This window comes from Stigmatopora nigra, chromosome 1 (genome assembly GCF_051989575.1).
Source record: "Stigmatopora nigra isolate UIUO_SnigA chromosome 1, RoL_Snig_1.1, whole genome shotgun sequence".
NCBI classification, from domain to species: domain Eukaryota; kingdom Metazoa; phylum Chordata; class Actinopteri; order Syngnathiformes; family Syngnathidae; genus Stigmatopora; species Stigmatopora nigra.
In genome coordinates, this window is record NC_135508.1 from 22,719,464 (window position 1) to 22,745,215 (window position 25,752).

Genomic DNA, 25,752 nt, shown 5'->3' on the forward strand with positions numbered 1-25,752 from the left:
TCGACCTGTCTTAATGATTTCCAGCTATTCTTGAAAAGTCTGTCTTGAAAATGGCTTTGACAGGAGCGTATCCCATCTGACTTCGAGCCAGAGGCAGTGGGACACCCTGAATCTGTGGCCAGCCAATCGCAGGGCACAAGGAGAGAAACAAACATTCACGCTCACACTCACACCTAGGAGCAATTTAGTGTTGAATCAGCCTACTATGCATGTCTTTGGAATGTGGGAGGAAATCGTAGTACCCGGACAACACCCAAGCAGGCCCGGGGCGAACATGCAAACTCCACACAGGTGGAATGACCTGGATTTTAATCCAGGTTGATTTTAATCCAGGTTGGCCCAGCCGTGTGGAGTTCAAGGTGTCCCCGTCTTGTGTTCGAAGGCAGCTGGGATAAATTCCAGCACCCTACGCAACCCGAGTGAGGGTAAAGCGGTTCAGAAAATGAAATGAAAAAAATAAATGTGACAATAAAAACAAAAGACACTACTGGAGAAACAAAAGTCTAAAGCTGTGGAATAAAACAAACCTGAACAGGAATTATCAATGTTGTTTATTTGTTTCTGTTAAAATACATCTTATACAAACAAATAAATATTGGCTTTCAGCATCACAAACGCAATTTTTCAATATGAAAAATAATGCGTGCACAATTTGCATCTGTGGTTCAAATCCTAAAAGTGATCAGATAATGTAGAGCACAGGTGTCAAAGTGGCGGCTCCGGGGCCAAATCTGGCCCGCCGCATCATTTTGTGTGGCCCGGGAAAGTGTGTCGACTTTCTGTTTTATGATGAAATTCAAATAAAGGTTGAAGATTACTTCCTGTTTCCTAATTTCAAATCAATAATTGCAAAATAAATGTAATTTGAATGTCCATCGGTTAGCACGATCAAGAACGCTGTCAATTTATTAATCGATTAATTTTGGCAGCCCAGTTGGAAGAGATAATGGCCCTCCGGATGTAATCGAAATTATCCTGTGGCCCGCGACAAAAAATAAGTTAGACACCCTTGATGTAGAGCTATAGATGGACTATCGCATCATAACAAATCAATTTCGTATTATTGTAATTTACTTGTAGTCAAAAGTGTTAAGTATTTTTAAAAAGAATACATGTCAATATAGTTGTGAAATCTTGTCAACTGTAATTCTGTTTGAGATTTGTAGAGAAAACTATAACTCACTGTATTTACTCGCATATAAGCCGCCCTGCGTATAAGCCACCCCCTTAAAATTGCCTTACAGATGTTGAATTTTACCATTTTTACAACTTTCTAAATGCAAAACATCAAAGTATTCCATTTGTAAAAATAAATGTCTATCTTGATGAGAACTTGATGCTTTTTAATGACAGAAATTACAATACCTGTCAACTTGTACGTTTTATACGTATTTTATACCATTTCAAATCATGTACACCGTACACCGACTTTTGTATGGGGATTTTTTTTTTAAATCGCCAATATTTATGAAAAACGATCTTAACAAGACCGTTTTGGCTAAAATCCAGATAGTCTCGTAGGCTGGTAGCCAAGGACCCTACTGTCCTCGATCGTTACTATTGTCATGGTATACCAGCAAAAATGATCCTCAATCGTATGTATTTTTTTAGCGGTGCGTACGGCAATATCGATAAAGGATGACATCCGCATGCGTAGATATACATAGAGTAAATATCGTGGAAGCAAGCATGGAGGAGCCACATAGTAAGAAACGAGTTAACGCGAGTAAACACGCGTAGTACGGTGTTAGTACGTATTTTGGGGGGTTTGTACAGGGAATCATGATCATTTATGAGGGCAGTTATCGGCAGAAGTTGACAGGTATGTTATAGTGTTCACCAAGTCTCTGGGTGCAATAATAGCATGAGGTACACATTACGCAGGTATCAAGACTGATATTTTAAAGATCGACCGCAAGACCTTTGATTAGCCATAACAACTATTGGGATGTACTGACATGGCAAACAATACCAACATATGTATCAAGGCTACTCACATCTGGCCAGTCAGCGCACGTTGAACTATCGGTAAAAGTTCATATGGCGCAAGTAGCACGTTTTTTCCAGTTTTATGCAAGATAAGTTTTTTTTTCTTTAATTTCATTCATAGACGTCAAAATAAATTTAGTTTAGTGTTTTATCTGTTGATCCTTCTCAATTTTTAAATAAATTACTGTATCGGCTGCATTGTCTTGCATCATGGCGTTTCACCTTGCAGTTTCATGCATGTCATCTTTTTATGCGCATATTCGCCGTATCCTCGATTCATCGTGTTTTTGCCAGACAAATGTGGATTATGTGCGAGTAAATAGGGTAATCTCTAAATAGTAGATGGAAATAACTGACACCAGGAAGAGACTGAAGCAGAGTTTTGATGCGTTGTTCTTCAGCAGGACCTCAATGGGGTAATGGTCACTCACCTTGAGTGCCTGAGTGGGAAACAAAAAAATAGGTGTGATTCAATTGTTGTTTTTACACTGAATGCATGCACTTCGCGTTTAAAGTCATTTTAGAGAGGCTGCCGCATATCTGCAACCCTAATGAGGACAACTGCTACAGAAAACATTTACACTTTTATTTTTCCTCGGTGTAATCTAAATGTTTATGTGAAAGAGCCAAGCATGCAAATGTAATTGTATTTACTGTATTTATTTGAGTTTAACGCGCACCCATGTATAACGCACACCCATAATTTGTGAGTAAAAATTGGTGTACAGCAGGGGTGGCCAACCAGTCAGAGACCAAGAGCCACATTTTTTACCGTGTTACCGCAAAGAGCCACATTTTTTACTGTGTTACCGCAAAGAGCCACATCACACAGATTTATTGTAAATGTCACACACCAGCATAGTAATGACATAAATTGACTCCTACAGTACTAACAGCACAGGCCAGTCATTATCAACAATGAACATTGTGTGTGCACTGTCTCACACAGACAAACTCTCAGTTCAACCAAGTCCACAAACAAAAATATAATAATTTACAATAGCGTTTTTCTTTTTCTATGCATGTTACTTAGTGGGACTTCTGTCATAAAATCAGCGCCTATTTTTGCGCAACATTCGCTCCTTGTGAGCTGTCATTTATTATGAATGGCTTTTCGCTAGTTAAAAGCCATTCATAATAAATGACAGCTCACAAGGAGCGAATGTTGCGCAAAAATAGGCGCTGATTTTATGACAGAAGTCCCACTAAGTAACATGCATAGAAAAAGAAAAACGCTATTGTAAATTATTATATTTTTGTTTGTGGACTTGGTTGAACTGAGAGTTTGTCTGTGTGAGACAGTGCACACACAATGTTCATGCGAGGCAGACCAAGGCGAGAGTGCTCAGCCGGGAGCAGCCAATAGGAGAGCGAGGTGTACACCCACGTGGTGGGCGAACTAGCGCGCCCACCACGTGGGTGTACACCTCGCTCTCCTATTGGCTGCTCCCGGCTGAGCACTCTCGCCTTGGTCTGCCTCGCAGGGGGTGTGGCTTTTTCAGCCGACGCTCGATCTTTGGGATACTTTTTGTGTGCGCGACGCCGTTCATTGTCGCTTCTGGTTCACGGGAGCTCTCCCACTCTGTTAAAAACGTTTACTCAAATGACCTTGCTCCTACTGGGAAACTTTGAGGTATTTTCATCCCAAGCACATGCGCATTGGACGAAAATACCGTATTGAACTCAAGCGAAGCGCACACGCAAAAAAAAATAAAACACAAATACAAACTTTGATATGGACGTAAGAGCCGCATGAAACCGGGCAAAGAGCCGCATGCGGCTCGCGAGCCGCGGGTTGGCCACCCCTGGTGTACAGTGTTCCCCCGCTACGTCGCGGTTCAGCTATCGCGGACTCAGAGCTTCGCAGATTTTTTTGGGAGAAAAAAAATACAAATATTACATTGAAACAACATATTTTACAATTTAATTTTTTTTGTTATAACATGAATTTCACTCTATCTACCCATATTCTATATGGTGTACTGTATACAGGGGGTAAAAAAATAAAAAATAAAAATATATATATATTTTTTGATTTAAATTCAAATTAAGCATTTTTGAAGGGGAATCCCTACTTTGCGGAAATGCACTTATCACGGGTGGTCCCGGTCCCCATTAACCGCGATAAGCGAGGGAACACTGTACATTTTTTGTTTTACATTTTCTCAGCTCACACCAAGGTTTGCACCGGTAGTGGTAACTGGCAAATGCTGAACATATCGCAATGACAAAACATTTATTCACAACATATGGTATGGAAACCCAGTAAAACAAACTACTATCAATATGAATACAATTATCAAATGGAATTTACAATTTTAAATCCTTTAAGTCTTTTTCTCCAAGATTGACTTTTCAAGGAACTAACATAGCACAATGTTTTTTTTTCTTTTTAAAAATATATTGCATGATGGCTGTATCATTAGAAAAATACACTTTTTTGTAGTTACTCCTGGACTGTGGTCATTTTTTTTTTTGACAACTGTATGATTAACACAGCAATAATCGTTCAGTAGCATACCTGTCAACTGGTACGTTCTCGCCGTAATTGGTACAACTGAAAGCCCATTTTTATATTGGTACGCTGTACACATGAAAATGGTACGCTAAACGGTGATTTTGAGAAAAAAAAATAAATTAAGGCACTTTCTAGCCATTTTTCACCATCCGCCATTGTTTCTTCCCGGAAACGCATGTCTGCCAAGTGATATATGTACCGGCGCCTCTGATTGGCTAAAAAAAAAAGATCATGATAAACATTTCGTTTTGTAACACTTTCACCATGTGATTTCCGTTTCCTGTTCCCTTGTTTATGTTTACTTTCATTTGATCAGCTGTTTCTGGTCTGTTTTACAAAAAAGTAAAGTGGTAAGATTTTCCATGTATTTATACATATATGTAAGGGCGAAAACAAAATTTGGTAAGATCACAAATGGTTCGAGGTTGACAGGTATGCAGTAGTTTTTCAGTACTGGTACTGATTTTTGCACTTATGTATAATGTTCTAGTTAATTGTTCATAGTCTTATTAGGCTGTCTACCTGAGACAAATTCCATGTGTGTCTATTATACTTTGCCAATAAAGATGACTCTTATTCTCATTTGACTACATAAAAGCTCAAAACTGCTTCGAAATATAGACATTGAAGTAAGCCACTTATTACCTCTTCCTCTGTGAGGTGATATTCCACTTGAAAGTTAAATGGCTTGGCTGAAAAGGGTACAACTGCATTGGAGAAAGTGTTACCGTGTACAACCATCCTGGTGAAACACAAATGAAATGAAATTAATTCACATAACGGCTAACATGAGCGTTTAGCGTGCCGGCCTCACAGCTCTAGGGGTCCTGGGTTCAAATCCAGGTCGGTCCAACTGTGTGGAGTTTGCATGTTCCCCCGGGCCTGCGTGGGTTTTCTCCGGGTAATCCGGTTTCCTCCCACATTTAAAAAAAACATGCATAGGAGGCTGATTGGACACTCTAAATTGTCCTTAGGTGTGGGTGTGAGTGTGCATGCTTGTCTGTTTCCTTGTGCCCTGCGATCGGCTGGCCACCGATTCAGGGTGTCCCCCGCCTCTGGCCCGGAGTCAGCTGGGATAGGCTCCAGCACCCGCGACCCTAATGAGGATAAAGCGGTTCAGAAAATGAGATAAGAGATGAGATCATTCACATAACCATAATTGTTTAAACATAATGTATTTTATATAGATGTGCTTCATAGGACACTTTTTTGATATTTATTGCAAGAATCATTCGGTTTTAACTCACTTAATGCAGTATTAATCTACACTTGTAGTACTTTGTTGCTCCCCATTTACCTGTCATAGGCGCAGGTGGTGGTTCCTCGGACAGTTGTGTCTGTCTTCTCTGGCATCAGCCAAAACAGATTGTTGTCTGTGAACAAGCGAAGTTTACCGCGGGCCCTCTTGGAAAGGTAGGAACAATCAGCATTGAAGTCACCAAGAAGCATCACATTCTGTTAAATGGAAATAAAATAAGTGCACAGTGAACTACTCTAGCACGCAGTGACTCGTTGGCTGCTTTTGATGGTCACAGAAACCCAAATATTTCTTGATTGTAGTGCAGGCAGCGATTAATAGCTGCAATCCCTCCCAGTAAAAATGAACTGGACGTATATCGGCGTAAAGGGCATTGAAATATGTGAGTTTTTCGTCAGTCATCCCATCTTAAATGATTGGTCGTTTATTGTTGTCATAGCAGCTCATTGGTGAACTGAGTGTATTTGTTTCTATCCATAAATGTTTTTAAATTTATATTGATTCATTAATTTTCTAAACTGCTGTATCCTTATTAAAGTCGCAGGGTGTGCTGGATGCTCTCCCAGCTGACTCTGGGCCAGAGGCGGGGGACACCCTGAATCGGTGGCCAGGAGACAACCATGCACACTCACACCCATACCTAGGCGCAATTTAGAGTGTCCAATCAGCCTACAGCGCATGTTTTTGGAAACTGGAGTACCCGGAGGAAACCCACACAGGCCTCTGGAAGAACATGCAAACTCCACACAGGTGGACCGACCTGAATTTGAACCCAGGACCCCAAGGCTGTGAGACCGACGCGCTATCGGCTAACCTCTCAACCCCGGGCAGCTTTAAATTTATAGTTGTATTTATTTATTTTAAAGGGTTTGATTTTCAGGGAAAATAGTACCGTATTTTCGCGACTATAGGGCGCACTTAAAAGTCTTAAATTTTCTCCAAAATAGACAGTGCGCCTTATAATCCAGTGTACCTCATATATGGAAAAAAAACAGAAAACCAAAAACGAAAAACCACCACTGTCGGATATTAAAAAAAACACAAACGCCTGAACTGAAACAATAGTGTTAAATATGCGAATGCCATCTTAGTTTACAACATCTTCCATCATATAGCTCCTCCCCCACTGCAAGATTTTATACAAAAAAATCCAAAACATCAACAATGGCTGGCTCTAGAGGTGACTGTGTAGTGAGTGCTTCATACCTGGAAGTCAATAGCAATTACCATATTTTCACGACTAAAAGGCACATTAAAAAGTCTTCAATTTTCTCCAAAATAGACAGTGCGCCTTATAATACAGTGCGCCTTATATATGGAAAAATGTCATTCATTGAGGGTGCGCCTTATAATGCGGTGCGCCTTATAGTCGTGAAAATACGGTATGTAACTGAAATATTTACATAAATGGGAATTTCAATTTTATAATGCAATTTATGGGAAATGTTGATCCATGCCCGAAGGACACAAATATCTTGAAAGTGACATTTTACCTCAGTTTTCCACATCCTTTTCACATGTTGTAATACATCATACAGAGCCTCAAGCTCCTTAGAAACGTTAGCTGGACTGGTATGTTGTGGTATGAGGACAAAATCCTTGATTGCTAAAATGCAAGTAAGGAATGAGCATTGTAAGAATATAAAAACGTATGCATGTGTAGATTTTAAATTATTTTAGAGGGTTACAAACCTGTTTTTATGGCTTTAAAGCGAACAACAAAGGGCTCTCGGGAGAAAGCATCAACATCTCCTGGCTTAGTGTCAGGGTACTGATACTGCCCAGTGACTTTCACTGTATCGGCCCTGCATACATCCAACCTCCGTGAGAATTGGTTTCTTACAATTGACATTTAAATATATACATTTCGAAATATTTAGCTTACCTGTAGACAAATACATACTGTTCCTGGTATGTTTCAGATCTACCCAGTCTTTTACTCGCCACAGCGTTATACTCATGATAGCTGTCATATCTGAGTATAAACAGACAGGAGACAACATGACTCAGGACATTGATCTAAGTATTACTTTGTGTGTATTTTAAAATATTCAATCACTTGTTAAGATGCTCAAGCAACTGGTTCAAAGCTATCTGTTTACGGTCTCTCACTTCCTGTAGTAGACTCACATCACATCTGGAAATTATCTGCAGGAAATCATGAAAGAAATAGTTTGCTTGAGGCAACATGTTGATGACACTATCACAGGTTGGTTGAGAGGAGTTCAATACTCTCTGTCCCCAAACTTAGTCTTTAAATAGTGAACCAGTTAAGTAGTAAAAGCATATGAATACATTACCTGAGCATATATACGCATGATATCCTGCTTGTTGGCTTTCGATTCTCCAAAATGCTGAAGGTTGAAGGCACATATCCTCAATTCTGAAGATGCCTGAATACCACACATACAAAGATATGGAACTAGGGTGGAGAGGAAATGTTTCATTGTCACGTCTGTAAAAGCAAAATCAAAGGGAGGAAAAGGAAAACATTAATTGTTGTATGTTGAATTTTGGCATACATAATATCTCCTTGGCCGCTTCGTGCTGTCCAGGTTCACTCGCCTGACTTGGTTGTGAGGAGGCACGGGCTCAATTCCCACCGGTGGCGGTATGATTGGGAGTGCGGATGGTTGTTTGTGTGCTCTGCGATTTACTGGCGACCACCCTAGGGTGTAGTCAGCCTTTCGCCAGAAGACAACTGGGTTAAGCTCCAGCAACCCTCGCGACCCTAGTGAGAATGAAAATGAGTTCAGAAAATGAGGTGAGATGAACTACAGTTGATGATTGTCCCACCCACTTAGATCCTATTTGTTGCCCTGGGTGTCAATCAATTCTTTGGACAGCTGATTATTTTATTCAGATGAATAAGTGGTTAGAGTGTCAGCCTCACAATGTGAGACCTGAGTTCAAATCCAGGTCAGTCCACCTGTATGGAGTTTGTATGTTCTCCCCTGACCTGTGTGGGTTTCGTCCCACATTCTATAGAGATGTATATTAGGCTGATTGGACACTCTAAATTGCCCCTAGGTGTGAGCGTGGATGGTTATTTCTGCCCTGCGATTGGCTGGTTACCAATTCAGGTTGTCCCCCGCCTCTGGCCCGAAGTCAGATGTGATAGGTACCCGGAGAAAACCCACGCAGGCCTGAGGAAAACATGCAAACTCCACACAGGAATTCCGAAACTCAACCAAGGGTTGAACTCTCGATCACAGAACTGTGAGAAGTATGTACTAACCCAAGGGTGGGCAAACTTTTCGGCCCGGGGGCCATATTGACTTTAAAAATTTGACAGATGGGCCGGGTCAGCACAAGATACGATACATATAAAAAAGTGCATCCGTTAACCGGATGTGGCCCGCGGGCCACAGTTTGCCATTGTACTAAACACTCACTCAAACAAAATGAATGTTATCTGTTTGACTTTATTTTCAAATGAAAAACTGTCAATCGTTCACTCGTTGTCAAAGACATTGGGCATATTTGTACATTGAAAAAGCAGTGGTTTATATTTCTATTTTTAGTGTGTACCAAACTGTTTTTTTGTTTTGTTCATCTTTTTTAGACATGCCTACTCGCCACAAAAACATTGGGCTATATATTTCACATACCATGTTATACATATGCATCTGGGACGAACAAGATAATAACTAAGTTATGTGCACTTTGACTTGTTATTTTGAAATTTCTACTCCCAATGCAGAACACTATAGTCTGGTATTGCACCACTGTCAAAAAGATTAAAAAATACACAATAACATATGTGGCACTCAGTCAAAACTGAATGAAATATTCTTTATAGTATACTTATATATTGTATACTTTGGGTACAACATTTCTGGAATTTCTATTATGAGTCGCCTTATTCATCAGAAACCACATATTACATTTTGTGGAAAAGCCACAAAGGTCACAACAGTTGGGACCATTGATAACAACAAAATCTGCCAAAATATAATAATAATAATAATGGTCACTGTTATATAGGGGATGGGTTTATTTAATCTTGCAGATGCATTGTATGCATTACAGCATGGTAAAATAGTGTATGCAATTATTTTCTAACATCTCACCTATTGATATAGTGCAACTGTATATCACATGTGGCTGGTCTAAGGCAATAATTATTTTAATCTTGTAAATTGCTTTGTTAAAAATTATTAGGGATAGTACAGTATAATATTCAAGCAAAACCTTATTTTCTACATTAGTTTTGTGACTAATAAAATATTGGGTGAAATACATATTTTTGTATTATATTGTTTTAGAATGGTTAGTTATAATTAGGTAAATAATAAATTGCATTAATACATGCATTCATTTTTATTTTAAATAATAATCTATTTTACATGCCTATTTTTTTAGAGTTTTTTTTTTCATCTGTACAGGACATTGCCCTATATAAGAATATTTATTTTCTAAGCAAGTGTATACACACAGCTCTTAAACACATGACACTTGCTTATATGTATATTTATGTGTGCTATACATCCACAGACCTAAATCTGTCACCCCGCATACGACTCACATGACAGACAGTCTGTACAGTAAATGGAACATTGTTTAGATTGTTTTTCTGTCACACAAACACACATGTTCGGACACATTGCCTAACCCACTAAGCCTGTTTAAGAATCCTCCTATGAAAGTTTTTTTAAAGGAAAAATATAGCCACTTACCAAGTCCAGATGTATTTTTATGCCAACTTCCTTCTTTCTTTATGTAATACTAAACTTGCTCAGTGACTGTTTCCTGTGGGTGTGTCGTCCACCTACTGGTGAGTATGTACATGATTTGCAGTACACTATGCATTTGTGCTGAGTGCTATGCAAGATAACAGGCAGTTTAGACTTGCTTTTCTATTCGTTCCAATTCATGGAAGTACTTCCTCATCACCAAGAGCTTATTGAAGCAAGTCAGAATTATATAAAAGGGACATGTTGCTTGTTAATTGGAGGTAAAGGTTTATGGAAATTAACTCTTTAATTATGGCACAAACTTGAAACTTATATACATATACATATATATATATATATATATATATATATATATATATATATATATATATATATATATATATATATATATATATATATATATATATATATATATATATATATATATATATATATATATATATATATATATATATATATATATATATATATATATATATATATATATATATATATATATATATATATATATATATATATATATATATATATATATATATATATATATATATATATATATATATATATATATATATATATATATATATATATATATATATATATATATATATATATATATATATATATATATATATATATATATATATATATATATATATATATATATATATAAATAAAAATATATACTGCTGTCAAATATTCGGGAACATAGATTTGTTAACAACAAACTCCAGTCATTTTTTTAAGATTCAAATTCCCTTGGTAAACCTTTTGCTGCCATGCCAACCAATGTCAAAGTGATGTCGTTAAAATGACGCAAGGCCTAAGGAATTTTGCCAACTTAGTGACCCCTTGATCTTTTCCAACCCTTCTGGCCACTTTTGAAAAAAGAAAGAAGCAACAAAACTGATGAGTTTTTGTGCTGTCCTTGTAAACTTGTGTCTTGGCCAAGATTACAATGTCTTCCTTGCAGGCACTTACAGATATAAGACTGCGTCTGATTAACTAGGTTGGCATATCAGCCTCACAGTTCTGGGGTCTAAGGTTCAATCCCAGGTCACTGTATGGAGTTTGCATGTTCTCCCTGGGATTGCATGGATTTTCTCCAGGTACTCCAGTTTCCTTCCCCATACCAAAACCATGCAGTGTAGGCTGGTGGAGCATTCTGAATCAAACCATTTGCATTCGTATGAGTGATGTATGGTTGTCCATTTCTGTGAATGAATGAGCGACCATTTCTGTAGAAAATTCAGATTTTGGAATTTGCTGTAAACTATGGACGATTTTGTATTTGCTAGCTCTAAATAATTTTATATATTTGACACATTACATATCACATTATATTATCAGGACAACTACATCATTAAATATGTTTTAGAGTATGTTCTCATTTAATTCCAGATAAATTCAAGGCAGTCCTAAAGCCTTGAGGAGCAGGAAATGAGATGGCCCAAAACCTGCATGTGACGCCATATGTGAATGAACTAGACAAGGATATAATGAAAGCCACTTTTATTTGTAGTCAATGAGAAGCTACAGGTGCTCTAAACAGCATGGATGGCCTTCCAGCGGGACAGAGGGCCTTTATTGGGGATGTACTTGACACCACAGCCATCGGGAATGACACGTTTCTGAGCCAACATCTCATCAAACTCGGTGGCATTGAACTTGGTGAAGCCATACTTCTTGGAAATATGGATCTGAGGAAGAAAGAGAAACACGACAATGAACCAAAAATCAGACACTTAATGAACATTTGTCTCAGTGGCCCCTTAAAGCTCTCCGCACCTCACAGCCGAGCACATACACTGCCAAAGAGTTTGCTGTTTGCAGCCTTTGCACACCAGAAACGCACAACAGCGAGACTCGTCGGCTTAATAAACTGCAATGTTTCATGGAAAATGCATAAGTGCCACCCGTGTACCTTCTGGCGGCCAGGAAACTTGAACTTGGCTCTGCGCAAGGCTTCAACCACATGCTCCTTGTTCTGGGCCTTGGTACGCACAGACATGATAACCTGGCCAATGTTCACGCGGGCCACGGTGCCCTGTGGCTTACCAAAAGCGCCACGCATTCCTGTTTGGAGCCTAAAAAGGAGAAAAGACAATTTTGACTAAAGGGATTAAAACCAAAGAATACGACAACAAAAATCACACCTGTCAGCTCCGGCACAGGACAACATTTTGTTGATGCGGATGACGTGGAAAGGATGCAGACGCATACGAATGTGGAAACCATCTTTACCGCAGGTCTTCACCATGTACTTGTTAGCACAGATACGGGCAGCCTCCAAAGCTACGAAAGACAAAGCAAGACTGAAATTTCCAAGTAGCCACCAAACGCTTATGAAACACCATCGGTACACGAAGAAGGTGTTCAACAAAGGGGGGTGGGAGCGTCCCCATTTCCTATCACTTCTGGGAACGTAAACTTTGAAAAAAACTCACCTTCAGAAGACAGCTGCTCATATTCATCAGAGACCATGTGCCCACACAGGGGAAACTCATCTACCTTGGCCCTCTTCCTGCCCAGGTCGAAGATCCTAATCTTCGGGTCTTAAACAACAACAAACAAAGCTATCAAATACAAAAATCCAACTATGGAATGTTATACAGTATATTTCAATATATGAACATGTTTCAGTGATCCCTTTAAGAACTCAGCACCTCCCAGCTGAGGACATACACAACCAAAGATTTTATGTATGCAGCCTTTGCACGCCAGAAATGCACTGCAGCAAGACTAGTCGGCTTAATAGACTGCAACGTGGTCTGTCAAAGCACTATACAGAAATACCTTGATATTTAAGTGCCCCATCATACGAGCAATTTGAGATACGAGTAAAATTCCAAGCAAGTTTGCCTTGAGATACGAGACAAATTTTGAGACACGAACATACGAGACAGCCAGGTGGCCGAGACCAGTTTTCAATGTGTCGTTCTCACCAAGTCTCCCTCGTGCCAAAATATCTACAAGCACTGGGCAGAGCACTGCATTTTTCCTAGGGTTTTTTTTTTTTGCATTTGTCATTGTAGAAGGGGAAAAACTACGGCCCCAAAGCCAACAAGTGCAATGAAGGATAGTGTGAAGGCACATAATCGATATTAAGCACAAAATCATCAAAAAAATGAGGGCTGTACATGTGACGAAGCAGGGTCGCAAATACGAGAAGAGCATCCGAACAAGTTAGAAAGTGGTTGGGCATTATCCTATTGACAGGCGAGTCATTTCCGCAATATTTTGGAGAGAAACGCAAACATTCCTAGATAGGTTCGCTGGAAGGTGGAAGCGAGGAAAAAAGCCAAACGCAAAGAAAAAAAATTAAAACAAAATAGGAACTAAGTTCAGTGTAAAGAATGATTCTAACTTTTTTAAGTGCCTCTATCATAATGTTAAATTCATTTACTCAAGTTAAATTCCTTTACCATCTTATGTTCCCCTGTTTCCGACCCCCCTACGAGGAATGTCTCATTTTAGTACTAATCATAACCACCAGTTATTTTTTTACTCTTTACAGTGTTCTCGTTACCTCTGCGTCCTGCGTCTGATACGCACAGCTTTTCTTCCAGACGCACAATTTCAAGTAATGTGCTTTTTTCGGACGCAAAGAAATTTTTATCAAAAAAAAAACCAAAACACATATCCGATAGCAAACCAATTTATTCCACATAATCTTTGCGAAATAATTCTCGCGAGACTAGCAGACGAAGGAGAGAAAGCGATAGCAAGAGTTTCGTAATAGTGTAAGAAAGATAAAAAATGTTTCAGAAAAAGCAAAACAGTCTGGATAGTTATTTCGCAGTTAAAAATACAACTAGTAAGAAAAGAACTGCAGAAGATTCGATCGATGATCATGAAGCAAAACGGGGGAAGCAAGGAAAAATACGCACATTTCAAAAGACTTTTGGCTGCAAAGAGAGGAGGATCTACGAGCTGAAAGACTAGTACAATGATAAATAAACCCTAACCCTAAACCATATAATAAATAAATTAAATCTGAATGTTTATATATCGTTGTTTATGTTTTATTTGCATCCGTAGTATGTTGGGACTCGTGACAAGTTTCCTGGGACGCACAGTTTTCAGACAAGCGAATCCCTGGGACTCGCAGTGTGCCAATTGTAAAATTATCACTGTCTTTAGATGGTGAAATACAACCAATAAACATGGTTTACCACTAATATCTTGTTTAATTAATTTGTATTTAGTTCATTTATATGGGAGACATTGATTTGATAAACAAGTAAATCAACACACGATCTCGGCCCCAGAACGCATTAAGCTCATATCAAGGCAATACTGTAGACACCAATGGCGTACCAGGGTGATTTTTACACTCAGATGGAGAGTTACTTACCAGGCACACCCCGACAGAAACGTGACTTGGGGTACGGTTTGTTCTTGCAGTACCGGTAGCTGTGAGCAAGAAACGGGCAGCAAGTATGAGGTGGCATGTCATTATTTAGTAGGACAAGCAACAAAGCACTTATTCTAAATTTGCAATGTGTACATTCAGCGTGTATAACTGCGTATATTTTAGAAATAACTTTAATAAGCTGGCCGCAAAATGGCTTACATGGCTGTAAGATTCAGTTAGGTAAATTATTTTGAAAGCTTGTGTTGAAAGAGGGTGTGATAATACGTGAATCAAATTCGTGCTACAATTACGTCCAATAAAATTGTTGCGGCCTGCTAATGTAAATGAAGCCAAGTTCTTCTCGAGCTACTTAACGCCGAGAAATGTACCCGACGTCTATAAACACACGGTGAGGTCCGGAGTAAAAGTTCGAAACCAAATAAGAACTTTAACCAAGACTGGTATTTTCTAGAAGACACGTTTACTAGCACGGTCCACATGTCGCGGTGAGGAAGCCGCTGCCATTTTGTTTGCGCGTCGGGCCGCGGAATGACAGGTCAAAATAGACTTACCAGCGGGCTGGCCGACGCCCCATGTTTGCAATCTGAAAAAGAACACATAAGTAAATGTTAGGGGATCATTTTTTGCTCTTTGGGTTGAACAGTACCGACACAAATAAAACTTTCGGCAGAGCCGTAGAAAATGAGAGGCGACCACGCACTCACCGAATGGAGGAAAGGAAGTAGAACCCACTTCCGTTTGGTCACATGCCGGCTGATTTTTTTAAATACTTTTTTTCAGATATTTAAAAAAAAACTTTTTTAACGCATTTATTTTTTTGTTGAAGGTGTATAAAAACATTTTCCTTCATATAAAAATATTACTTTAATATTTTAGGTCGGCAGTTTCGTCTCAAATGAACTCTGGGTACTGTAGTATTGTCTTCACATGATGTCGTTTTTTGTTGTAGTCGATTTGCATTATATATATATATATATATATATATATATATATATATATATATATATATATATATATATATATATATATATATATATATATATATATATATATATATATATATATATATATATATATATATATATATATATATATATATATATATATATATATATATATATATATATATATATATATATATATATATATATATATATATATATACATACATACACACACAAACACACAATGAAAAACTATTATTTGTATTGTTGTCGGCATGTGAAATGATTTATTGCACGTGGTGCAAATCCAGTGATTTACTTTTCCAGAATGGTTTGAATTATCCTAAGTGATTAAGAATTGATTGTTGTTTTTAATATCTTGCACAGCCTAATCATTAAAATTGACAAGAGTGTAAAATTTATTAGATGGTGATCTTTTCCTAACATGGCATAGTGATTAAGGGTGTATTTTGACATATTTGGTATTATTTTTGTTTTCCAAGGAACCATGACAAAAGTATTGGAATTTTGGAAAGAGCACACAATATTGAGTGTTTGGGTTAAGGAGGTAACAAGATAGCCACAAACAAAATATCTGCATATGGTGCTTAATATATAGGAGTATATATGGCCATAGTGACAAATTAATGCTAGTAAAAAGCTGGGTAATAGATCTCTTGCCAAGTAGATTTCCTTTACACCCAAAAGGGAAAAAGTCAAATGTCTCTTTTAGATGACTGAACATCAACTGTCATTGACATTTTGGCAAAAGGCCTCACCGTAGGTAAAGTTCTCACTGCGGGCCATTATGACTGCAAACCCGTTTACATATATGATTTCCTCAAATTATCGCATGAATACAATAAGCTACATTGTAGCTGTTTAGGAAATCAAATGTCAGAATTCCCTCATAATGTCTTTGTTGTCACTGGGCAAAAAGGCTTATGGAAATGGAAAATTGAAAAACAGTAGTTTAAATGGAAAGTCAAACAAAAGCCCCATAGGTCAATGAATAAAAAGAAAACTGGTAGGTAAAGTAACACCTACCCCCACTTTACTGATATAAAATCTAATGTCAAGTACATCAAAATTAGAAACAACGTCTGACTTCTTGTCTAATTTAATCACTAAATCAGAATTTTCAAAAATATCTCTCTATAATCTATAATTTGTTACTTTTGACAGTCATTGTTTTTTGGTATTTTTTTTATATATATTTCAAAGCTTGGTTTGGTTACTTCTTGTGAATTTGCGCATTTATACAATGTTTACGTGCGTTTTCTCAAACGACAACTTAAAACTTTTTATTCGCTTTGTTTTTTTCAGAAATGACCAGCAGATAGCAGTATTACACCATAGTATTTGAGTACTATGGGGGATCTCCATATATTTCCTTCGTATGTGCGCTCGTCTGAGTGTGCGTGTCTGTTTGGCCCACTCTGAGAAATACTGATTTAATCCTTGAACTCCAGTTAATGAATAACAAAAAGGGGAATGTGTGGAATCCCTAGAATCTGACTCTGTTCTGCTTGGTAAACGTAAAGCCATTTAAAAGAAAATGTACAATTCAAACAGTGAGTCTCAATGTATATTTTAGTCTTAACACATTGGATGAAACTGACCACAATAAATGCTGATTCCATTTGAACTGGTACAGTTCTGTTAGACCTTCAAGTTCAAATGGATTTGACATCTATCGCTATCATTGGGAGTAAATGAGTTCATCGTGGTAGATAGTGAACTCTAATCGGGATCCTCGTGCAGCATCAAGTGAGGGTCATCTATAGGCTTTGGGAGTCTATCTTATCCATTCCTGTTTTGTCTGAATCACTCCAGACTTTCCTATTTTTCTGAAGGGGCATTCTGACGCAATGGTTTCTCCAGTAAGCACTCTTTTATAGTGACCAGTGACAGTAACCCATATAGACACACACGTTAGGGTGTGCCTTTTTTACACCTCATGTGAGAACGGAAATGTGCACAGTTCATGTGATATGGTTTGTTTTATCTGCAATGCAGAAGGGTCACGTCCCATTTAGAACAAGAGTGTTTGCTTGGGGTTTATAGTGTGACTTCCTCAAAATTAGGAACACAGCTTCCAAGCAGAATTCCAAAGGGGTTGACATCCTGTTGCCTTGCACTGAAAAAAATGTATACACCAAGTTTAGAAATAAAACAAGATCAAGATTAATTTATGCTTGCAGTCAAAGTGAAATCGGAACATTAGAGTAGAACTAGATTTGGAGAAATATAACTGTGAATATTAGAAACACTGTCTTCTTCAGTAGTACCAGCCAGAATAAAATGATGAAATCTCTTAAACAAATAGATTATATTATAATGTAATGCAGGCTGCCCGGTGGGTAGTGGTAGTGTGAGCATGAATGATTGCCCGTCTCCTTGTACTCTACGATCGACTCTCCACTGATTCAGGGTGTCCCGCGCCTGGTGCACGAACTCAGCTAGGATAGGCTCCAGCACCCCCCACAACCCTTGTGAAGATAAGCGGTTCAGAAAATGAATGAATGACTATAGTAATGTAATACAATACAATAAACCATGTCATATGATATCACGGGGCCCTGGGTGATTAGCATATCAGGCTCACAGTTCTGAAATCGAGGGTTCAATCCCAGGTTTGGACCTTCCTGTGTGGAGTTTGCATGTTCTCTTTGTCATAGTAGGCTGGTTGGACACCTTAGATTGGTATGAATAGGGTCATGAATGGTTGTCCATCTTCTTGTGCCCAGCGATTGGTCTGACCAATAGAGGATGTCCCTCACAGTAGAAAAAAAATGAATTAATGGATAACATCAGATAATAATATTTTATTTTTTATATGTATTATTTTGTATGAATGGATGGATTTAAGTAACAATCCAGTGACTCCTGTGTATACTGATAATAATATATTATATATAGTTCACTATACTAATAGGATTTCCATATCTGCACCCACAATGCAGAAAACTTATTAAGAAGTGAACATACAGAAGCAAGGAAAGGTGATCAGGGCCACTGTCAAGGGATTTCCTGAAAGGGCTTATTCAAACATAAGGTAAAGCAACCAGCTGTCGAAAGAATTACTAAGAAATGGGAAAACAAAGTATTCATTGAAAAACTAAGTTAGCATCAAATCAGGTCAAGCCCAGGTTAGAACTGTCAATCTTGGAGCTCTGAGGGGGGAGGACAAAAATGGAACATATGGAAGTCATTTCAGTCTTTATTTTTCTGTCACTCTTTTGGATGACACTGTGATTTTCTTCTAAAATGATGATGCACACATGAACATGTCGAGACGAGATTATTAGAAAAAATGCTGAGTGGTGCTTTTGAACAAAACAGTGGATTTGGTAAGTATAGATCAGTCTTTGCCATGGAAACTTTGGGCCTAAAATAAATACAACGGAGTTACCTGATTTAATGTCATGTTGTACAGGAAATGTAGAAAAAAAATCTGATGTGTAAATTGGGAAAAATGTATGACAACACAGGTGGACCATTACATTGCCAGTCTATATATATGTTATATAGACGATCCCCTACTTACGAACATTCAACTTACAAACAAACGGTACATGCGAACAGGTCTGCAAATTGCGTTCATGTCGAAAAATGCTCGTAAGTTTGATTTTGTATTGTGCGCCTTTTTCCGAGTAGCGCTAATACCTAGTTAACAAATATGATTCATACAAACATATTGGTAATTTTAATATTGTCAATATTTACTCTACTTGCATTACATTTATTTAGAGGTGTGTATTGAATCAAGTAGGTACCTTTTGGGCATTAGCCTCGTTTGAGCTTGAGGTTAACTTGCACATTATGTCTGCAAAAGGTTAAACAGTTTCTACAAAAACATTTAAAATACGTTTTTAGACCTGTAACACACGCTGTACCATGTCCATTAACCCCTCTGTTGAGACATGAGACTTTCCATGGCTCAATTTGGCAATTACTTCAAACAATGATTGTGGGATGCATAGCTTGTTTTCTACTGCATAGAGGTCGTTCACGCATTGATGGCTCCTTCCGTCTCTCATTGTGGTTTCTCTTTTCCTGGTCGTTTATTTGAACCCTTTGTAAGAAGGTTTAGTCTCAATTGAAACACTTTCAGCTTTTTTTCACATGGAGACAATAAAAACGATATAAAAGAGTTCCCTATGGTTTATGGCATTGCTCGCTGAGCAATAATCTTTGGTATTGCTCCCTGAGCAATATTTCCAATATTAGAATCAATATTGGAGTGCTTGATGTTTTGTTTTATTAAGTTAAAAAGTTTATCTTACCTCTCTCCTCAAACGTTTCAACTGAGAGAACCTACTTACATTGCAAAAGGTGGATCCGCATCCCCTTTTTGGCTATTTTCATGTCTGCTAGTTAGTCAGCAACGCTTGGTATGGCCAGTTCCAATTGTGTAGCGAATAATGGCGATTTGTATGGTTTACCAAATAAGATTTGAACTCTTTACAAGATCATTTCACAGCTGTCTCCAAAAATGACCGACATTTGCGCATTGCAGAACATGCAAGTGCGACTTCAGTGTGACACATGTTGGAATTACTGACTGTAAAATGAACCTAGGAGGACCCAAACACAACCATTATTTTCATTATTCTGTACTTTTTCAATAGTTTGCAAAAACAATATTTTAATTAATGTAAAAACATTATAATAGAAGTTTGATTTAAATTGTCCTATGTTTGTTTTTTTAGTTTTTTTTACATTTTATATGGATTTTGCGCCACTCGCATTCACTCCGGAAATACTCCAGAAATGGGACAAGGGTACTCCTGAAATGGGGTCAACGGAGGTTGGCAACTCTGAAGTATTCTCAACCTAGTCAATCCTTGTAACACCAGATAACAAGGACATAGCCCTCAGGACGAAAGAGCTTTTAGTGTAGCTGATACAGCACTTGTAATCACAAACACACTAAATCTCCAACAGGGTACACTAAATGAAAAAGCCAACATGTGTTTTGTCCCACCATGTGTGTCCATGTCTCCTATTCGGCAGGTCATGTCTCTGCAGGTCTGTGCTGGGCTCAACTGCTTTAGTCATGAGCTCATATGATGTCATTCCCTTCCTGCTGAACCCTGGGTGAGTGCACACAGTGAGAACCAGAGGAGAACAACCACCAACAGTTCTACAAATATAGTTTAACTCGTTCAGTGCCAGTAACGATGACAGGCGTCGAACCATGTGATTCTTTTCATGCTTCTGCTGTTGGTTTAAATTGGTTTGTCACCCATTGACATTCCATCCATTGGAACTAGGAAAGCTAGTGGATTGACAAATGTGACATTTTATTTTATAATGATGTTTCTTCCTGTTAGGAGTCAAACTACAAACAGGAGAATGCAAAAGTATACAGTGACATATTTTCTCTTTGTAAAATATGTTTAACTATTGTTGTACAACTATACAGTATGTATATATATATATATATATATATATATATATATATATATATATATATATATATATATATATATATATATATATATATATATATATATATATATATATATATATATGTAAAATATTAATTGAATTTGTCTGCTAATATATAATGTTACCACAATAACACTGGCTTGTATATGATTTCCAATACATTTTAAGTGTATAAAGAATAGTTGAATGTGAACTAATGCATCAGTTCCTTTCAATAACAAAGACAAGCCAGTACACTCCCTTGCTGTGTGTTATGCAGAACAGAAGTTGAGGTTATGCTTGGGCAGTGCCACAGAAGAGAAAGACTGGTCATGCCCTACTAATTTTACATCATCTGCCATTCTCAAACAAGACATTGCTGATTTTTATAATTAGTTATAATGTTGTCATCATTCCTTTCGACTGGAAAATCTTAACTGGAAATCAACTTGAAATCTTAACTTGTACTTACAGTGTCACTTGACTATTAATTGCACTGTAATTGTCAAGATGGGTTAGTTTTAGTTGTACTTAAACTCATGTTCATTTTAATTCAAATGTCAATTTCTGCTTATTTTGCATAAATTCCAAGTTCTACTTCAAATGTTGTGTTCTTCGTACTTGTAGTAACACCGCCACCATGTCTGGATCGATCCCACGCTGCCCGCTTCAAAGTCGGGTGAATGAACCACCACAGCATTGGGTGACTATCAAGTGAAAATGATTGACATAAAGTTTAATGTGGTTAGCCCATTGACCTCACAGCTCTGCGGTCCTGGGTTCAAATCCAGGTCACGTCCACCTGTGTGGAGTTTGCATGTTCTCCCCGGGCCTGCGTGGGTTTCCTCTTGGTACTCTGGTTTCCTCCCACATTCCAATTGTTGTCTGTCTCCTTGAGGACTGCGATTGGCTGGCCACCGATTCAAGGTGTCCCCGCTTCTGGCCTGGAGTCAGCTGGGATAGGCTCCAGCACCCCCATGACCCTAATGAAGATAAAGCAGTTTAGAAAATGAAATGAGATGAGATGGGATAAAGTTTCAAATTCTGCAAACTTTTTTTTTTACATTTTCCACAAGTTTGATAGTTTGTTTCTTTGCTCACATAGTTGCTTGTCCACACACATGCAGACACACACGCACACACAAACGCTCACCAGACAGTTCATCACATTCAGACATTTCGACTGCATGCTTCTGTTAATCTTGCATGAGGTCATTATGCGTTCCCCTTCATTTGAGTTCCAGTGAATCCAGATGCAAGTGAAGGCATACGTGTAGTGTCACCTTACTCTTTATCACACACTCCTATGGCAAGACTAATACAAAGGTCATCTGGAATCTCACTCAGACAATATGACACATGCATACACACACACTGATGCAGCGTTTGAGTCCACACAGGTGTGGTATTCTTGTTGTGTAACAAGTACATGTTTGTCACCTTGTGTGATCTAATGCATATAAATCAAACACAACTGAAAAGCCGCTGATTCAATGGTGATGATGTTGTCATTGTGTCTGAGATTAGATGTATTTTTGGTCTGTATAAAGTAGAACTCTTACGCACTATCTTGCAACATGTGTTTTCATTGCGCAAATGCCCACAATAAAGGAAATTGATTCAATGTGTAAGAATTAGAGCAAGATAGATTTACAGGAGAAGGGATGGAGGGGGGAGGGAGGGGATGTGAGAGGGAGCTCCGTCATTCATAGCTGCTGACTGCATCCCTCCGCCCCCTTAAAAGGGCAAAAACACTGGAGCTCATCTCTCCGTCCATTTCCCAGTGGCACCATCTTCATTTTTAACTTCAGAGTCAATTTAATGGTGAATGTTCTTCCTCAGGATAGATCTTGAAAACAAAACAATTCCATACTGTCATCCGATAGGACCACAAAACCATTTTCGCCTTGAAATTTGTACATGTCTTTGTATCACAGTCTATTTCTTGCTTATTAACTTTACCCGCCTCCTCACTTGGTCTCTCACAGATGCTTTTCTCTCCTTAGTTCAACAAGACTTGACAGGGGCATGTTGGTCAAGAGGGAATATGATACTGCTTGCTTGGGGAAAGAGCCAAAGACGAGAAAAAATAAGAACACACAGGAGGCGGGGAGGTTTTTGGATTGGGGGGGTGTTTGGGGTTGGTCGAAATGAGCAGTGTAAAAGTGCAGGAAAGACAGGCAGCGAGAGAGAGAGAGAGAGGAAGAGAAAGCTTTCCTTAAAAGGCTCTGTTTGTAGATAGAGAAAGACGTCCGAATGTTTAAATGTACTCACGAGTGCACATTCCCAAGACATTTTATAATCTATTTGTTAACAGGTGGGTGTGGGCGCATGAAGATCAACAAGTTTCATAAGAAAAATTATACAGAGATTTCTATTTAATGCAGGAGGGTTAAACTCTTCTTTTAGTTATGTTTGATTTTGACAGGATATTTGATTAATCAAATAATTGATAACTAACTGATATAATCATCTACTAAAGACATTGTTAACCTTAAGATTGTCCAAATCATTTTTTGTATTTTTTTTTCAAATATAGATAGTTAGCTATTTCCTTTTTTTTCATTTAGAAAAGAGGAAATTGCTGAAAATATTTTTCCATTTCTTATTCTATTAAGATATCTTCAATTTATTATATTTTATTTACATTTTTCATTCAAAATAACAAAAATTATACCGTTTTTTTTCAAAAGGGTTTCAATGAAAACAGCATTTTTTAAAATAAAATGAATAGCAGTAGATATTATTTCTTTTTGTGTATTTATTAAGAAAAAGAACAGTCACTGGTCTATTTAATCCTCATTTTTTAATCAAAGACAGCAACAATGTCACTTTAGCAAAAAACATCAAGTTGAAGCACAAAATTTATTTCGCAGGCCACACAACATGGTGTGCTGGGCTGGATCCCATGTGTGTGTGTGTGATTCATTTTCACATATTGTCGTCAGGTTTTCTACTGAGTAAAGAGATAGTCACATAAACATATACATACACATATACAGTCACATGAACACACAAGTGCACACACTAAGTAAACCAACAGAAGGTCTGAATTCCTGACCCTCCCAATTTGTCAAGCCTCTCATCCAATCTGTGTGATTGTCTTAATATGGCAAGGGAGTGGAAAGACACCCTTGTAGGAGTCACAGAAGTAAATGTCCAACAGTTCCTCGCCTTTTATTCCAAACAAGAGTCAAGTGTTTATTTAATCTTTGAAAGGCACCTACATTATGTCGGATTCCGTGAGTCAAAGTGAAAAAGATTGCAGGTTTGAATACTCGGCAGTGGATGTTTTCTATTTTTGTGCTTGGCTTCACATATTGTCGCACGGCTAAACTTTTAGAAAAGTTTGATGTTGGAAAAGAACAAAATGAGCTCCATTTTAATGTATTATTTATATTCAAAACAGCATGTTGGGTCCTTAGTCTTACAGTATATTCGTAAACTCATTAAATGGTGTGATTGAATGATTTAGTTTAGTGTTGCCTATAGTGACAATTGAAATCATTTATTTACATTAAAAAGAGGCGGTCGGGCATCAGCCTCACAGTTCTGGGGGCCAGGGTTCGATCCCAGGTCGGTCCTCCTGTGTGGAGTTTGCACGTTCTCCCCGGGCTTGTGTGGGTTTTCTTTGGGTACTCCGGTTTTCTCCGACATCCCAAAAATATGCAGGTTAGGCTTGTTAAACACTCTAAATTGCCGCTAGATATCAGTGGGAGCATGAATGCCTGTCCGTCTCCTTGTGCCCTGCGATTGGCTGGCCAACAATTGAGGGATAGGCTCCAGCACCCCCACAACCTTTGTAAGGATAAGGTGGTTGAGAAAATGAATGAATGGATGAACTTTAAAGGGATGTCCAATGCCTCAACACAGAATTGCTTGGAAATTTTCAGTCACACAATGCACTGTGGCGCACATGTTCACAAACCACATTAAGACATACTGTAGGACCCCAAGAGGATTACAGATGTCCCAAGCTGTTTTGAGTCAGCCTGTTGAGGACATCAGTGAATCACTCTGATTACTGCTTTCTGTGTTTTCATATCTTTATTCCTAGTCCTGCTCTCTTGTTCCGTGGTTAAAGTGGTTGCACTTGTTAACCTTTGCTCAAAGTATTTGTGTTCTGATAGCATTCATTGGAATGATCATTTCAGGAGTTGTAGATTAACATATAGCAGGGATTTGCATTATAATGTTTCCATGACATCAACCCTCTCTTATAGCTAAAAAAAGTGATTTAAACCCATTAATATGGAATTGATTTGAATTGAATTAAATTGAACTGAATGCTTTTAGTATTGTCATTATACAAGTATATAATGAGATTAAAAGCTTTCACAACATGGTGCACAACTCACAACAGACAGACAAAAAATAAATAAATAAATGAATCAATCAATAAGTAATCCAATATATAGTAGAGATACATAATCAATAAATAAGAAATAAATAATTCACATATACAATATTAATATATAATTAAAAAGATCAAAAGATGTCCTGGTGGATCAAATGAAAAGTAATAATGGTAA

General features: G+C 37.9%; 2 protein-coding genes and 2 non-coding genes across 5 annotated transcripts; all 4 read right to left on the bottom strand.

Moving 5' to 3' along the window:
* Positions 1-1,366: 1,366 nt before the first annotated feature.
* On the bottom strand, positions 1,367-10,564 carry dnase1l1 (deoxyribonuclease I-like 1). Of its 2 annotated transcripts, none has more exons than XM_077717599.1 (10): positions 10,445-10,564; positions 8,331-8,496; positions 8,066-8,220; positions 7,825-7,913; positions 7,651-7,740; positions 7,458-7,570; positions 7,259-7,371; positions 5,805-5,962; positions 5,153-5,249; positions 1,367-2,429 (listed from the first exon to the last, which is right to left on the bottom strand). In XM_077717599.1, the coding sequence occupies exons 3-10, from the start codon at positions 8,210-8,212 to the stop codon at positions 2,295-2,297; spliced, it is 942 nt and encodes a 313-aa protein (XP_077573725.1). In that variant the 5' UTR covers positions 8,213-8,220; positions 8,331-8,496; positions 10,445-10,564; the 3' UTR covers positions 1,367-2,294. The 2 variants fall into 2 exon arrangements, with proteins under 2 accessions (XP_077573725.1, XP_077573733.1); XM_077717607.1 differs by having other exon boundaries at positions 8,066-8,158; positions 8,288-8,496.
* Positions 10,565-11,957: 1,393 nt separating this feature from the next.
* Positions 11,958-15,587, bottom strand: rpl10 (ribosomal protein L10). Its single transcript, XM_077717621.1, has 7 exons — positions 15,545-15,587; positions 15,392-15,423; positions 14,820-14,878; positions 12,910-13,017; positions 12,619-12,757; positions 12,387-12,549; positions 11,958-12,162 (listed from the first exon to the last, which is right to left on the bottom strand). Exons 2-7 carry the CDS (start codon positions 15,412-15,414, stop codon positions 12,007-12,009), a joined length of 648 nt encoding a protein of 215 aa, XP_077573747.1. The 5' UTR covers positions 15,415-15,423; positions 15,545-15,587; the 3' UTR covers positions 11,958-12,006.
* Positions 12,217-12,350, bottom strand: LOC144207608 (small nucleolar RNA SNORA70). The gene has a single exon (XR_013328728.1). It is a non-coding gene; the product is annotated as a small nucleolar RNA SNORA70 (small nucleolar RNA).
* LOC144207614 (small nucleolar RNA SNORA70) lies at positions 13,095-13,227 on the bottom strand. Its single transcript, XR_013328731.1, has one exon. It is a non-coding gene; the product is annotated as a small nucleolar RNA SNORA70 (small nucleolar RNA).
* Positions 15,588-25,752: the final 10,165 nt, after the last annotated feature.

Bases quoted from the DNA above. Each gene is read 5' to 3' on its own strand.
- dnase1l1 (XM_077717599.1), bottom strand. From the start codon at position 8,212: ATGAAACATTTCCTCTCCACCCTAGTTCCATATCTTTGTATGTGTGGT. The intron at 7,741-7,824 runs GTGATTGAATAT...GTTTATACTCAG, and splicing joins TTGCTTGAGCATCTTAACAA to ATATGACAGCTATCATGAGT. The intron at 7,571-7,650 runs GTAAGCTAAATA...GGATGTATGCAG, and splicing joins CAGTATGTATTTGTCTACAG to GGCCGATACAGTGAAAGTCA.
- rpl10 (XM_077717621.1), bottom strand. From the start codon at position 15,414: ATGGGGCGTCGGCCAGCCCGCTG. The intron at 12,758-12,909 runs GTGAGTTTTTTT...TGTCTTTCGTAG, and splicing joins TGAGCAGCTGTCTTCTGAAG to CTTTGGAGGCTGCCCGTATC. The intron at 12,163-12,386 runs GTACACGGGTGG...TTTCTTCCTCAG, and splicing joins AGTTTCCTGGCCGCCAGAAG to ATCCATATTTCCAAGAAGTA.